The 15,947-nt window shown below is 50.9% G+C and overlaps 6 protein-coding genes across 6 annotated transcripts; 3 read left to right on the top strand and 3 right to left on the bottom strand.

Moving 5' to 3' along the window:
* Positions 1-4: 4 nt before the first annotated feature.
* On the top strand, positions 5-1,390 carry J7T55_010612 (uncharacterized protein; the record flags this gene model as incomplete). Its single annotated transcript, XM_053145173.1, has 5 exons — positions 5-203; positions 277-353; positions 407-786; positions 839-888; positions 993-1,390. 5 exons carry the CDS (start codon positions 5-7, stop codon positions 1,388-1,390), a joined length of 1,104 nt encoding a protein of 367 aa, XP_052992459.1.
* A 904-nt stretch (positions 1,391-2,294) lies between these two features.
* Positions 2,295-3,520, top strand: J7T55_010611 (uncharacterized protein; the record flags this gene model as incomplete). Its single annotated transcript, XM_053145172.1, has 4 exons — positions 2,295-2,539; positions 2,619-2,885; positions 3,062-3,159; positions 3,246-3,520. 4 exons carry the CDS (start codon positions 2,295-2,297, stop codon positions 3,518-3,520), a joined length of 885 nt encoding a protein of 294 aa, XP_052992458.1.
* A 1,088-nt stretch (positions 3,521-4,608) lies between these two features.
* On the bottom strand, positions 4,609-5,542 carry J7T55_010610 (uncharacterized protein; the record flags this gene model as incomplete). The annotated part of the gene is made up of 3 exons (XM_053145171.1): positions 4,609-4,783; positions 4,844-5,174; positions 5,257-5,542. 3 exons carry the CDS (start codon positions 5,540-5,542, stop codon positions 4,609-4,611), a joined length of 792 nt encoding a protein of 263 aa, XP_052992457.1.
* A 1,277-nt stretch (positions 5,543-6,819) lies between these two features.
* On the bottom strand, positions 6,820-7,326 carry J7T55_010609 (uncharacterized protein; the record flags this gene model as incomplete). Its single annotated transcript, XM_053145170.1, has 1 exon — positions 6,820-7,326. One exon carries the CDS (start codon positions 7,324-7,326, stop codon positions 6,820-6,822), a length of 507 nt encoding a protein of 168 aa, XP_052992456.1.
* An 880-nt stretch (positions 7,327-8,206) lies between these two features.
* Positions 8,207-8,853, top strand: J7T55_010608 (Protein kinase 3; the record flags this gene model as incomplete). Its single annotated transcript, XM_053145169.1, has 2 exons — positions 8,207-8,319; positions 8,397-8,853. The coding sequence occupies 2 exons, from the start codon at positions 8,207-8,209 to the stop codon at positions 8,851-8,853; spliced, it is 570 nt and encodes a 189-aa protein (XP_052992455.1).
* A 5,370-nt stretch (positions 8,854-14,223) lies between these two features.
* Positions 14,224-15,643, bottom strand: J7T55_010607 (uncharacterized protein; the record flags this gene model as incomplete). Its single annotated transcript, XM_053145168.1, has 2 exons — positions 14,224-14,443; positions 14,499-15,643. 2 exons carry the CDS (start codon positions 15,641-15,643, stop codon positions 14,224-14,226), a joined length of 1,365 nt encoding a protein of 454 aa, XP_052992454.1.
* Positions 15,644-15,947: the final 304 nt, after the last annotated feature.

The raw sequence follows: 15,947 nt of genomic DNA, 5'->3' as shown, positions 1-15,947 counted from the left end.
CAAGATGGCTCTTGAAGTATGGAAAGACTCACAGCAACTCGGAGGGTTCATTTTATGTGTGGTGACTATTCCGATGTGCTGTCTGGCGACAGGCTTGCGCTTCGCAGCCTCGAAGAAGACCACAGGAAAGGTGAACCTTGAAAGTTGGCTGGCTCTGGCATCCCTGGTCTTCTTTCTGGTGTACACTCTCATGTTTCTGTACCGTATGTCTCACTTAATCCACCATGCTGCCGGCCTTTCCGAATATTTTCAAGCTGACCTTACCCTCCCCAATAGTCCTGACAGTGCTGAACGGCCAAAGCCTGACAGAGCTTGCGATGGGTCCTCCGGAGACAATTGTTCACGTGCTGAAAGTGGGTTTCCCATTTTCTAGTCTAAAGGAATAGCACACTTACCAAGTCTCCAGGTTGGATGGGCAATGTCGCCGCAATTCTGCCCCAACCAGTTGCTCACGAAGTTGACATTGCTCTTATTCTACCATCGCATCTTCTGGATCAACAAACGCTTTGTCCGCTGGCTGTGGTGCATCGGCGTTCTCACGGTTCTCTGGACTATTTCAGTATATCTCGTCAAGTGGATGCTTTGTTGGCCGGTGGCATACACCTGGGACAAGACCTTGTCCGGAGGAAAATGCATTGAGATACCTGCATTCTTGGCTGCAAGTGAGACTATTAACTCGGTGATCGACTTCGTGATGATCGCCATGGCCATTCGCATCGTCGCCACTCTCCAAATGAGCTTTAGTGAGAAGTTCAGGCTGAGCATCTTGTTCTCGGTGGGGAGCTTGTACGTTCACATACACTACCTAACGAAGTACGAGAAACTGACGTGACTACAGGTCTGGTATCGTTGGTTTCATCAAGATTGCCGAGGCCTACTCAGCTGCATGTGAGTTTAACTCCAGTTCCAATCTTGAATCACAGTGCAAGCGACGGGGGACATAGCTGCTGTAAATTTAAAGAAGCGAACTTGCTAATTCTTTACATCTATAGACACAAGCATTCTTGACCCAATCTGGGACATCACTCAAATGGCTACTAGCATCATGTGCTGCTGCGCACCGTCTTTCCCTTCTTTGTTCGCTGGTCTGGAAATGCCCAAGCCATTATCGTCCCTCTTTTCGTCTTTGCGATCATCTAAGGGCAGATCAGCCGTCAGCACTGACCAAAGCAAGAGTGGATCGTGGGTTCCGATGAGCGCCAGCCAGCCAAACCTAGCCTGGACACAGGTCTCTGCGGTACATCAAAACGATGGTCGGCCATCGGACGGTCGGCCATCGGATGGTTATGGATTTGACACAGGATCCTACCACAGAGTTTCGGACCAGACCGTGAATCCATCTTACCCGATGAAGGTCGTAGAAGTCCGACAAGACGTCGAGTTTGTGTGATGGTGAGGGAGAAGCTAAGCTAGTCCCATGATTCAACTTATGCGTTGCGACTAGTTCGATTTCTGGCGTCAGGCATTATTTGTACTGAACATAATCTAGCGGAGGCGGATTGCTGAGCAGGTGTGCACCGCAACTTTGGAAATGAATCTGTAAGCTCCGACTACTTCCGAGAGGAAGCGAGAGACTAAAGAGAGGAAACAAGTTGCTTCGGGTGCAGATCGTCGAGATGCGCAGTGTATTCTGGCCACCCGAAGGAATGGTCAACTTTAACAGGTGCGACAAGGGGTTGTGCAGCGCAACATAAATGCTAAGTTTGTTCAAGGTAATGCACTCTGAGGGCTGCTTTGTAAGTGTGTGAATATCCTGCAATGGCAATTAAAGCCTGATCCTGTCCATGTTGCGAACTTTCAAGCCAGCCGCAAAGAGCCTCAATTTCAAAGCACAATTCCCGTTCTGCTTGCTGTGACCATTTCTTGGTACGGTGAGATTGCCGCACGCAGGACGCATACAGTGCGCCAATACAGTGTGGTCATCTCATGTGTACTACAGTACTGCAAGAAACAAGCTTCTGCGCCTCCTTAGGTGTCAATCTATCCAGGGTAGGGATCCTTCCGCGTCTTTACCTACAGACACAATTTACCAAACGACTGCGGAGCTTACCTGCACTCTATCCGGCAGCCCCAAACCCCACCTGTTGGTCCAGTCAGAGTGTCAACGCCAGTGGGGAGGACTGTAGACTCCTGGTGCTGGTACGCTCTGAAGTGAGCGGTCGCTTGAGATCAGGCACGGTTCCAGTGGGCTGTAAGACCCTTTAGGTCCGCCCATCACACCGCACTGAATTTCATCTTTCACTTGTCCTCCATCCCCAATACTTTTTTTTTTGGAAGCCTTGACAGTCGCCAAAATGCCAACAGTGAATAATTGGTTCTTTCGATTTCTCGAGAACTATGTCTACGCTATGCCCGAGCCGCCGCCTCGCACGCGGACTAAGCCCATGCAGGTCCTATGCGTGGGGATGCCGCGCTCTGCGACCGAGTCGCTCCAGCACGCACTGCTAACACTAGGCTACGACCACACATTTCATGGGTGGGACATCATTTATGAGGAGCCAAACTACTCCCAACAATGGGTCAAATTGTGTCGAAAAAAGTAAGACAAGACTACTCACAGCTTTTTGCAAGAAGAAATTAAAAAGACGCTTGACTAATCACACTGCCCTTCTATCAAGATTCTTCGGGCCCTTAGACGGCAACACCACGTTCACGGCTGAGGACTTCGACCCCCTCATAGGTCACTCTGTTGCAGTAACGGACGCAGCTGGCTCTGTATTTGCTGCCGAGCTCATTGGCGCATATCCGGATGCCAAAGTCGTCCTCAACTACCGTAGGGATCTAGACGCGTGGCATCACAGTGCAACGACTACGCTCATGCGATCAAATGGCCACTGGCCCCTTCTGGCACTGTCCTTCCTCAGTCGGGACTGTTTCTGGGCATGGTAAGCTGCTTCCGCAAATCATTTATTCACTTCTAAGGACGTAAATTTTCCGTTTTCTTGAGCTCTGTTTCTCGTTAGTCGAAGTGATGTGTTAGGCTGCGGCCTGTGAAAGTCGCTGTGTTGCACCCATGAGTCTCTATCTTTGGTGTCCCGGTCATTAACACAACATACTCTAGGCATGTATATGTACGATTTATGTGGCCCGGTTTGTTCCGGGCGCTAGATGGAAATATTCAGACTGGTATGGCTAGGAATGGGAAGTGGGTGTATCGTGGTAAGTTGAAGGAGTCAGACGTTGACAATCCTGACACCAGCTTGCCCATATGTGCTGCTTTAGCTGATCAGTACTGGCCATTTTAGAACACTGTAATATGATTCGTGGACTCGTGCCCAAGGAACGGCTGCTTGAGTGGTCGGTCGAGGACGGATGGGAGCCACTTTGTGAATTTCTGGGTAAGCCAGTGCCTGACGAGCCGTTCCCACACGTCAACGCCGCTGCTGGGTGGGCAGGCCAGGAAATGAGAATCGGTAAAAAGTACATCATGGGCGCAATCAAGAATGTGCTGGTCTTCGGTGCAATAGCAGCGGCAACTTGGGCCCTGTATCGGTACCGCTTTCAGCTTACTCCTGTTTGAGGACGGCGTCAAGCAATCTGGTAGCTGTCCAAGTGGCGTTCTCAGTGACTCGAGTTTCAAAATTTGCCCGAAGAAGACGATAAATACCCATCGGTGAACGATACAGTTGAAACATTCAACGGCATTGAAAATTGTTGTTGGTGGACCAGCTCGGGTGGTTCAGCACGAGTGCTTCCAACTCTTCCAACTCCTACCACTGTACCCAACTACGAGGACGAAAGACTGCCAGAGGTGTTTACAAATGTATGATAGTGAAGCGCATACGGACAGCATGACCTGAAAGCGAAATGCGTTCCTGCAATCATCTCATATTACTGTTAGGATGGCGGGCGTCCAAAGTTCTGGATACAGTTGACGTTCCATCTATCCAGCTTCTTCTTGTATAGCCCGGCTTGAACGTTCGAAATCCCGGCTACTTTTACTGTTTCATAGCTCCAAGCTCTGAAATGTTTTGGATCTCAGCAATTGATAATGAGTATAGCTGGTTGGAGATTATCTACTCTTTGTAAGGCGGTGATATAGGGATACCGATTAAGTTAATATCTATTCAAAATGTTTTGCATTCACAAGATCGGATTATCTTCCCGATCAACTGAACGTCAGCCAGCACGCCAATCATCCCACTATCTCTCCATCCATCTAGTAGCACCCCATCGCGGCACAACGTCTTCGGTACGGACAGCTCAGTTCAGCTCGGCGGTCGAAGAGAAAGAGACTACCCAGGCACATTGTTTCAGGGCATCCGGCCGTCGAGGGAGAAAGATGAATCCGTAAAAGCCCGTGCGACCGCCCCCGGCCATGGCGATCCCAAGACGTGCTCACCCCCCTCCCCCATGCACGAATGCAGACCTTTGCTAGGTTTGCTTGGGTGCAACAGCCTGGCTCCTGAAGCTCATAGTCTGACACATCCTCATCCGAGCCCTCGAGCTCCGTCGGCCCGCATTTCGCAGCAATGCTCCTTTAGGATTGCCAAGATGGTACCGTTGACAGCCGCCTCCAGTGCAGTGCCCCTTTACTAGGTTTCATCGACCCACCATGGCGACCGCGTGATTTGAAATAGTGAAGGAGCTCTACTTATTCATTCACGATCAACGACCAAGCTCGTGTCTGCCTTGGGTGTCTGCTAGCTCGTGTGGCACCATTTGTCCCGGGACCTCGGCGGTGGGAGCATAGTGTCCCTCTGGTTTTCCCCACGGCGAAGACGTGTTGGTGTATGGCTGCTGATTGTTGAATCCAGGCTGTTGAGTGTAGCCAGGCTGCTGGCTGTAGCCATACTGATGCTGAGAGCCCGCCTGTGCGACTCTCGATCTCTTCTTCTCTCACATGAGCATAAAGGTTAACGCGCCGACCGCGATAGCCAACGGCAGGCCGACACCCACTCCGATCCCGGCTGCCGCACCTGTCGTGATTCCCTGGCTAGCCTGCTGCGTAGACGTACAACTCGCGGCGCTGGCCGCTCCTGTGCTTACACTCGTCGAGCTCGTGATAGAAGTCGTCACTGTTGCCCCGCTGTCGAAGAGGTCCGTTGACAGGGCAGCATTTATCACCGCCCTGTACGAACCGACAGTGAAGTTCTGCTTGGAGCAGTTGTCGAGGCTGTTACAGGCGAAAACCCTGGAGGCGCATGCCCACACGCCGACGTGACGGTCGGATGCTGTTGAGGAGGGCGGTGGATCAGCCATCACCTGTGAGACTCGCGTCGGGATCACGATCGAACAATGGGAGAATCGACTTACTTGCGCCTACAATGTCACTAGTATCGCAAAATTTCGGGCATCCGGTCTTTTGGAATTGTTCATCCGTACATCCGCCGCGGTACCATGTTCCTTCCGTCGGCGACAGGCAAAGGCCGTTGGTCATGCAGTAATGATTCGCAAAGCAGCACGCGGCAGCCTCATTGCTGGAAGCTACCGAGCAGGCCTTCAACGTGGATGCCGTCCCACCGTTGGGCCAGTAGCAATCCTGGCCAGATGACAGGGACGCCAGTGGGAGCGTTGCGAGAAGCCAACGCGGGAAATACATTCTCTACAACTCTAGCAGAAGATTGGCACAACAAGAGAAGAGAAGGGAGAATAGATCACTTGAGGAAAATTATTGATAATGAGCGAAAGCGCCATGAACTGATCATGCCTAGGCAGTCCAATCATTGAACAACCTTGCTTTGGCCTGGGATTTGGATGACACCTAGAATCTGGGCGGCTTTTTGGCCCCCCATTGCCTGATTTTCCGAGATGCAAGTAACCGGGTAACATGACAGCCCCAAGGTTCGATGTACCTGCAGTCATCTTCTCTTGCTCCAATTCGACGAATTACATTGCGACCGAGGCACCTTATGCAGTTTCATGAGCATGCCTGCGCTCTTGGCAATAATCCTTCAAAAGCAAAACGAGATACGCTTGAACAAAACCGCTTTCTGGTCTTTTGATTCTGCAAATAACCACTGCACCAATATCGCGATGCATAGATGTGGCCTGGCTTGAAGCAGGCTGCAACAACTATCTGCCGAGGCACATAGGTAGTTGTTTAAAGAAGGCCAATGTTCTGCTGATGCGAGTATCCATGATGCTGTACACCTTGGCATCGGTCAGAACCCGATGCAACCAGAATCCTTCACCTGTGGTCTATGTCGATCATAATTAGCGCCTGAAAGGCGAGGTAGGCAAATAAAGTCCACTCTATTAGCCGGTAGGCCTCTAAGCGCTCGTCCTGCGGCCCAATTGTACGACCTTGCAGGTGCCCATGATAGTGAAGTGAGTGCAACCATGCTGGATTTCAGCTCGAGCTGGGCAGCTTGTGTTGTGCGGCTGGCACTTAGTATCTAGAGGAATGCTAATGTATGGCTGACGGACATGTGGCTTAGCATTCAAATCACACTTGTAGTTATTATTGCCTATGAGAAATTGGGAGATTACCTTAAGAGCTTGAAAAATAATTAGTAAGTGCTTCAGCAATGTCTTTGGTGAGGACTTTGCCTTGCTTGGAAAGTTCAAGATTCAACTCAAGTCAAATTGCCTATGCTATCTGTGAAACTGTATTCTAAGCTGTGCGAATAAGGGACTTCAAATGCGATAAATTCAATTGAAAGAGCCCATACTCCACGTCAACACCAACATTGTCAAACTCTCTACAGGATAACTCTTCCCCTAGCATCAGCAATCAAATACTCATGGGGCTTAGGGACATAATTGAGTTGATGCCACTTCGAGCTCTGCCAAAAGAGAAAAGAGTCAGCAACTCAGATTTGAGCTATGGCCGGGTCTAGGAAAGGTGGCAATGGTTGTGGGACCCCAGGACCAGTATCAGCGGATGCGGTAGCCTCTTACATCACAGTACCTGTGCTTTTTAAAGCATCCGTCAGGCGGCTGATTGAGGTTTGTGTAGAACCTGATGCCAAAGGAGACCTGCCCATCAAATGCCCAAACCTCCTCATCTCCTTCAGGAACTTTGCCGCCATCTCCGTAGTACTTTATAAGCGCCTCGAAGTTGGCCCGCTGCTCTGGAAGGTCATTTGTCTGGATCATGCGTTTGTATCCAGCAATTCTGCCTTCCCGTGTATTCCACAGCAGTAGAGACGATTGTGGTTGCAGTGGTGGTGAGACTGGACCTGGACTCCCTATTTCTGCGGCCGACGATGAGGTGGAGTCGGCAGCCCCCGCAAATCTAGACTCACGTCTATCGCGACTTTCTTGATCCTCGAGCGCCGTGTTGGCCGATGTGACTGGTAAAGCCGTGACTCCGTCAACCGCGTGGATGGCCTCATAGTCTGTGTGTGAGCCGTTGCTCTGATCATTCAAGTTGGCCATCATCGGTGCAAAGTGGACAACTGCTATTGTGCATCGACGTGAAGTGATCTTGAGTTAAGAACAATGAACCAGTTGAATCTCGCGCGAAGAACAGGCGAGGTTGCACTTCGATAAAAGCAGAGACAGTGAGGGCGTGACAAGGGTGCCGAAATAAATAGCGTTGGGGCTGCTGCCTGCACCTTTCAACGTTTCTATACAGAATGCGGCACAGGTGGATCATCTCTCCTACAGCAAAACTCTCAATCTGCCGCGATGACCGATCGCCAACTGCGACTGATTGTGAGGGCGACTACGGGCAAAGTATTTACGTAAAGAGCTTCTGTCTCCCCATTCAGCTACGCCTCGACTTCACACTCACACCTTTTGTACGAACTTGACACTTGGCGGACGTCCCAGTGCCGTCTCCGGCCATTGCAGGGAACGTCGCTCAAAATGGACTAATTTGCAATCTTTGGCGACCATGACGAGCATGAAGGTACTCAGGTCACTTCTCGGCTGGAAAAGACTGGCGAGCGCGTTGTTGTGTCTCTGTTCAGATCCGAAACGACAGAAACCTCCGATGAGGAGTCACAAAGCTTGCCATTAGTCGACAAGCTAATTATGCTCCTTGGTCAATCTCTCGTTACAGATGATGACGACGAATAGCAAACTTTAATGGACGAGGCTCTCGACCCCATTCATTAGGCAGCTGAGGCCATAATCTCGGAATCTGAGTCTACAGCTGCAAACTCAACTAATGAGCATCAACCGAGCCAAGGTTCCTCTTTGCACGCCATTCTGTATCCGAAAGCATCGCATTACCGATTACAATCGACAACTAGACTTTATGGACCTGTCCTTATACCAATAGCACCAAGTGAAGCATACTGCATACCTTTCGACGATGGGAGGGCCCTACTGGAGAACCAAGCTCAAATACAAGCCGATGATTCATTACTCCGATATTCAACTCATCAAATTCGAGTCATCGAGGAATTCATCTGGGGCGATGGCACTGTCTGTCTAGTTACAGTTGATGGGCCAAATTAAACATTCTTGTGTAAAGCTATGCGAGACGGACTCCGAAATTCAAGCCTTGTGCGCGAGATCGACTGCTTTCAGAGAATCTCACAGGCTTCTCCCGGTCTAGCAAATAGAAGGGCAGCTTTACAAGTCCTAGCGCTTAAAGGCTATGTTGAGTACCCGGGAAATGGGGTCATCCTGGGGCTTTTACAGGAGTGGATACCCTCCGAATACAAACTCCGGGATCTCGAGAAGACCATAAGTCAGGATCTAGATGCTCTACAGGAACTGCGGGGGAAACGAGCAGGCAAAATCAGGGAGACGATTCAAACCCTACATACCTTGGGAGGAATCTGGGGTGATGCAAAGCCAAGCAACATCATCATCGATCTGAATGACGATGCGTGGATAATCGACTTCGGTGGCGACTGGACAGATGGTGGGGTGGATGAAGATTTACAAGAGACAATTGAAAGTGACAAACAAGGCGTTGCGAGGATACTCAAGCTCTTGGACGTTGATGCTTAGTATTCATTGGTGCTCTTGGTTGAAGGTGAAAGAAGGGCTTCTTGATGCTAGTGGAAAGAAACGCAAGACGAGGGTGGAAGTGCGGACGCCGAACGAAACCATGGTGCTTGGAACACGGTCTACCTGAGGTATTCTACAGCAAAGACATCGGGTGTGTCATGCTTATGGCCAAGTACTCGAGTTTGGCATGATTGGCGTACATGAAGGCCTGACCGGTTCTGCAGCGAGGCCATTTGGCTGCGTCAATGGGAGCGGCATGGGCGGGGAGGAATCAAATATCACGGCATGGCTGAGTACCAGAACATCAAAGCAGTGACGATCGGCAATTTTTGCGCGTGACATAGAAACAAGTGTCGATTATACTAGACTGCTGCTGCTCAATGTGGCTATGTACGCGGTGGATCATCAACTTCATAGACTAGTTGGTGTCCCCCGGCCTGAAGTGTCCTTTGCCAAATTATGATCGTCGTCCGAATCGCATCTAGTGTCTCCCAATGGTGAGATGTTCAACACGAATCCTTCCGCCTCACCCGCACAACCCGAACAGACGACTCACAATGTACGAGTCGTGCCAACATGTCGGGAGTAATAACCATAGTCTTCGAAAAGGGCGGTAATATATGACACGGAGAGTGTATACTTGGGTGTGCACAGCCGCTGGGCAGGCAGCTGGTTACACAAGCATACACCGCCCTGTGGTCATCCCACTAGCCCTTGATTTACTTCAGGCTGCAATCCTCTGAATTGATTCCTTTTGGATCTGAGGGGGCCCCAAATCATCTTTTATGGACGTATTGAGGATAGTTGCTTTGTTTTGGGATCCTTCGCTGGACACTCGGCGACTGTCCGCGTCTAGTTGTCCTGCTCTTTCAATTTACCAGGCTCCACAGATGTCAGCGCTAACAACAGTGAGCTGAAAAGCCCTCCACAATAAGCTGACAAGAAACCAAAGTATGGATAGTGATCTTCAATAATATTTGTATAGTATGTGAGTATTGTGGTCAGTGCGAACTGTATAAATATTGAAGATCAGTTCTTGCGCAATTCAAGATTGATTCCACATCATTCACAACAGCCTTAATTTGTTCTCTTTCACTATTTCAAGAATCTAATCCTAAAGACCAAAGCGCCTAACAATATGCGTTTCACTGCCATCTCTATTCTCTGCCTCGCTGCCGCTGCAGTGGATGCTGCTGCAGTGGAGAAGAGAGCTTGTGTCGAGTATATTGGCAACTCTTGGGGCTGCGGTGCCCCAGTCGGCCAGCCACAAAACTGGAATTACTGCCAAGTTCGGGACCCCAACTATCCGGTAATAGAAGCCCTATTCTCTAAAAGCATTTCCCCTTTGCTCTTCTATCTGCTAACCCTATTCCTGGTGAAAAGCTTTGCACGCAGTTTTACAGCGGTGGTTTGACTTCGGCCAGGTGCTGCAACCAATAAGTAGCTCTCGGCCGGTCAGCTCATCAGGAGGGTGGAAACGGAGTAATTAAGGATCACTTGGACATAAATCCAGGCTGTGATACCGAAGGCCTGATTAATTACGCTGGCATATTCACGAAACGACGACGGCGAAAGCTCAGGATACCTAGGACTGGGCCGTCCAGGAGATCGACGTTATGGAAAATCCGTGAACGTCATAATGAATTAGCGATATCACTTCTAGTGATCTTCTAGTTGTATATTTAAAAAGCGAAAAATTGAGAGACTTTCAGCCTGGACTTTGCACGTTCAAATTTCTTCTGAGCTTGCTGAGCTCGCAGCCCTCTTACGAATGTCAGTACCCTGGTTTGACATGTGCGAGAATATTGTTTCTTCACTTGACTTCGCACTTTTATCCGGCCACCCCATTCGGGAATGTGCGTAACAATATGAGGCTAGAGGTAGCATAAGCCGGAATCCTGGCCTGGGGTCTTAGCCCAGGAAGGCATCAAATAATCTGGAAGGAAAGATCAGTCATCAAGTGGACTTATATAGGCAAAATGAATTTTCAAACTCCTAACCTTGATCTTTTCCTAGAACCTCCCTGGCTATTACAATCTGATTTGGTGTCTCATCTCAGCTCCATAAGTGAGCATAAAATTGTTCAGTTGAACCACTCTTTAACCCTACTGTTGGACCTCCAAACGCTTGTATTAAACACTTCTAATGTTGTCTTGACCTCGACTCTGAAGGGCAGCAGCTGACGCTCCAGCAGCCATCAAACTCTATTCCATCAGGCAGTGAAGACAGGCCGAGAGCGCTGATCGATTTGTTTCAGCTACCGAAATGGCCTCTAGAATCATCAGCCACGCGGTGTTCTCCCGTGTGAATCTGCATTAGTGACGTCGCAGCTGGTTTCCGAGGACGATGTAACAGTACCAGGCACGAAAATACCGCAGAGCTAATGAACATGGTGACTGGGTAATAAATGGTGGAGCTGAGGTCGAGATGATAAGTCGATATTAATCTCGGAGCCATGTCCCATGATAGACTCCGGGGAAATCGAAGTCGACGGGACCGAACATCCCGTCCCAGGATATGGTTTCCGCTTCAACGTGAAAATATTACCACGATTACAGTCTGAGTATCAAGTTCTACCCTCTGCGAGCATCTCTCACTGGCTTTGTTACTTACCGTGTTACCTGCATGGTAGAAGACCCTGTGCATGCTCATTCTCTCAAGCCTGCGATACGATTTGGGAGTGCGATGAGGTTCGATTGTACTCAGGTGACTGCACGTTCACTTCAAAATGCGTCAGCTGGATCCGCTGTTGGAATTTGCCTAACGCTCATGCAAATCTATAGAAAAGGATACCATTGCCCGGCTATATTGAGTGAAAGCCACATCGATTTATTGCAAAAATGCCGGTACAAAATATCCACCGATAGAGATAACTATGAAGACTCATGCGTCGATTGCATGACGGAACAGCCAAGGTATCTTGATACAAGGCTTTGCCGGTTTGAGGGCCCGATATGACCGTTCAGCTACACTGCCGTCATATCAATCGCAGGCAGCTCTTCCACTGCCGCGCTTTGAGGGAACACCAGGCCATCAAGTCAGGCTAGGCCAGGTCGCTCAAGCCACCCAAGAGTTTCAAATCCCCAAGATATACTCAACTGATGCTAAGAAAAATCTCAAGAGCCAGGCATATTCCCGATGAACGTCTCGCAGACTTCCAGAAGATGCCAAGCACATGTGTAAGAGCTTCATGCTGGTACTCTAATACTCGTTCACGTAGGTATATTTTGTAGCACTATTGCTTATGCGCATCACATCACAAAAGTTTTCATAAATGCTTGGTCGTACAGCGCTCGATCGAGCAACCCTAGCGGCTCATCCTTCACCGAACAGAAAACAGAGTGATCAAAGGCCCAACAGGCCCGAGCCGCATTCTCCACCTAGAGCCTTGCCTTCACTGTCCTGGGCGCGGCTTGCATAACACACCCGACACGGCAAATCCGAAAGTGCTAGATCCACCCTAGATAATGCATTGTCCCATTAATAGAAGCAAAACAGAAACCCCAGACCCACCTTTAGGGCTGATGACCGACGAGGATACTAGAGCATCTCCCGAGACAAATCCCTCCCATATGCCCGCCTTTCTGCAAGGCTGACCTCACAAGCTGACAGAACGCAGATCTCATTGCGGCCGTGTAACACAGCCAGGTGCCACAAGAAGGAATCGGGACGCGGATCAGAGCCTTTTCACGGCGGAAAAATGCCCCACACTAGTCTTACTAACCTCCCATTGCCTCAGGCAGCCACATGCATATGCCCTTACCTCGAAGCGAGCAGGTTCAGAAAGACGAACACGGGTCAACACGAAAACGCACACTTCACAAGCAGGCAGGCAGGCAGCAAAGAACGCAGCTGAGCTATCATCGGCCGCCCCGGCGGTGCCCGCCCGGGAGAGGGAGAGTAAGCTGAGCCACGCAGCAGCTGCCGTGCAACGCGGTCTGTCGTGCCATCTCGGGCGAGCGAGCGAAAGGCCCTGCCGAATGGAACGCCCCACCCCTTCCGTCCACTCCCACCAGCCCGCGAAACAATTTTCAGACGTCGAGTCGCACGGCCGATAGATAGATCACGGGTGAGGGTGAGCCCACCAGGCTCCGGGTCCAATCTCGAGTCTCCTTCCCCTCCTCGGCTAGAAGGAGGGTGGAAGAAAGGGGGCAGACGCAGATGCCGGGCGGGCTGAGATGGGTAACGCGCTGAGGTGAGGTGAGGTGGTGGGTGCAGGTGGAAAAAAGACGATTATTGGCATCGCAGGCCGGATTGGTCGTGCGGTTGGAATTGCTTGTGAAGAGAGGGTGGGAGGGGTGGTTCCCGCCTGCTGTGTGAGGTGTAAGCAGATCTGCATGTGCGAGTACCTAGACTACAGTTAGGTTGTGTGGTGAGTTGCATGCGCCCTCGTCCGAAGTCCCAAGAGCCCTGCTGCTCGGTTGGTTGGTTCCATCCATCGATGGATGGATGGACACATGCAGGCTACACGTGACAGAGAATGATGGGAAAATACATCGACCGTTGGGGACAAGATTCATCCAATTCCCATCAAAACCCAGGCAAGGGTACATCGTACCTGGGATGCTACGCGGGGGAGGGGTGTCCTCTGCCATTTGCTTCCCAGCTCGCGCCGGGATAGACCCGTGTAGGCAGACCTATCCCGAGGCGCGTAGGCAGGCAGGTAGCATTCCGACTGTCCGCCGGCCGCGCCTGACTGGGCTGGCTGGGCTTGCCATGGTTTGTTGTTCTGGTTGGGGTCCCAGAAAGTATGGCAGCGTGAAACTCAATCGGTACCGATGCTTCTGCCCCGTGGTATTTCCAGCTGCCGGTCCCCTCGTGTAGCGAGGTCTGGACGCAATTCCCTGCGACACCGGAACGGCAAAGTAAACTGCAGGACGTGCAACCTCATGAGTGCATGATCGGCTGCAGATGAGAGAGGGGACCTACTGGAAGATCACCGATCACACCATGGGTGCGACGGGAAGCTTATTGCAAACATCAGACAAAGCAAATTTGCAAAGTTTGCAGCATGGAAAACTTGATACCGAGTCGTGGATCGAATGTTTCGTCTCCGTGATGTACGTTGTCATCCGGAGGAGAAGACATGTCTTTGAATAAAGTGAAGAGATCCTTCAGAACTAGTATTGTACAGAACTTTGCTCACGTCACTGCCCCGTTAATTTACCAGACCTGTACTGTGTGCCTCCTATGTCATATGCCCTGTCCAGAGAAAAGGAAGGCCCGTTGCCAAACTCCGTGATGCTGTTGGTACTGTGAGACCGCTTGATGATGACTGTCCTTTGCATGTTGTATGGATATACAGTGATGCCGCTTTTTATAATGAAGGGAAATCAAAGGAACATCAATAAGAAAAAGGAAAAGGGCCATCTAATACACGTCTATCGCATCAGAGTTGCGCAATGGGCTTTTTGGGTGGTGGTCTTGGCTCGCCGAGTTCCTCCGTGAACTGAAAACGCGCTGCACGAAGGCACGGGGACCGACATACTGCACGTCGCCAAGAACAGGGATGTGATGACTCTTCTTGGGCTGCCAGCGTTCTTTGATGCAGTCGTCGACAAGAGCGATGAGACCGGTTGCGACGATCACGCTACGTGATGTTAGTTGATGAGATCTTCGGAGTAATATATTATTGATAGACTTACTCGGCAACGTCTGTCACGGCGTCGATGATAGACTGGTCGTTGATCCACATAAAACAGGGCGGGACCCAGCCCCCGGAAGCCTCATCGTCTTCGACCTGGTTTGGTGAACGGGTCTCCGGAACAATGTGGGCGACGGGAGTGGTTTCGCCATCGCGTACGAGGTGGAAGGAGACAACGCCGTCGAGGTGCTTCTCAACGACTCGTTTCCATACATACTTGTGGCCCCACCAGTTGAATTCGTAGCGCTTGTTGTTCTTGGCCTTTTGCCCCTTTCTTGCCACATCCACACGTGCATAGTTGCTGAATTCCAGCTTGACGGAATTGGTGGGCTGGTGAGGCTGGTGGCTCCTGTGATCGCCGTCTGAAGCGCGAGAGGACAGGCTCGCGACGTCGGCTTCTGTATCGCGGGAGTGCGACGTGCTTGGACGTCTCTCCCTGTTGGAAAACGAGCCGCTAGAATTGGTGCGTTTGGCCTGGGGTCTTGCCATGGCCTTCATGGCACTAGACATTGACCGCTGGAGGGAGGGCCTGCTCGACGAGGCTGGGTCGACAAACTTGCGCTTTGAGCTGCAGACCTCGCGGCCTGAGTCGCGGCAGTATCGTCGAAGTGAAAACTCTCGCCTTGCCAAGTCATACATGCGCAGGTGAAAGAGCTGGATGGCGGTTCTCCTCCTCCCGGGCACGATGGTGTCAACACGAAGGTTCATGTTGCCGTCTGTCGTGAAGTCATCATGTCTTATTGAAAGACGGTTCATGCTAGGAAACAGCTGGGAGAAGTTCTTGGGTGTTGAGGGTCGCATGTTGGGTTCGGAAATCTCATGGTGGTAAGCAGGCAGAGGTGGGATGTAGTCGGATTCGTTGGCCCTGACCAGGTCCTCCTCCCGCTCCAGGGTCAGGTCCTCTTCTGATGCATCGGTGGATGCGTACGTGTCGACGGAAGACCGTGGATATGACGAGGTAGCCGGGGAAAGGTCTTGTTGGCCTTCGACATACTGGACGTAGGGTTTGCTGTACTTTTCTGAGGGCCTGGAGTTTGTGTAGACGGAGGTGGGGGCTGTAGATCGTGAGCCGTAAGACTCACTGCTCCTCCGGTCGTACGAGTCGTGACTCGCTAATGAGTCTTTTCTCTGTGAGCCAGAAGGCATTGTGACGACGTGCGCCGTGCTGGTGAATGGGAAGTGTGTTGGTCCTTGAAGTGGTTGAAATTGTTGAGTAAGGGCTTGGAATGGGCAGCGAGTTCATATATGCAAGGTATGAATGGGTTCGCGGCCCAAAAGCAGGTCTCACATGGGCACCTCGCTGATTAGGCAGGCGGCAGTTGACAGTTTGACAGATTGGAATTTATTAGGCGCCAAATGTGCCAGATCGACTGGAAGCCACTGGGGGTGGCAGGCTGGGGCTGTTGTGTGTGCGGTTGGATGATGTTGGCTGAGGTGGCTGCGCTCCCCT

This window comes from Diaporthe amygdali, assembly GCF_026229845.1.
Source record: "Diaporthe amygdali strain CAA958 chromosome Unknown NODE_19_length_847323_cov_64_739301, whole genome shotgun sequence".
Lineage (NCBI taxonomy): Eukaryota > Fungi > Ascomycota > Sordariomycetes > Diaporthales > Diaporthaceae > Diaporthe > Diaporthe amygdali.
This window is presented reverse-complemented; position numbering and strand designations above follow the sequence as displayed.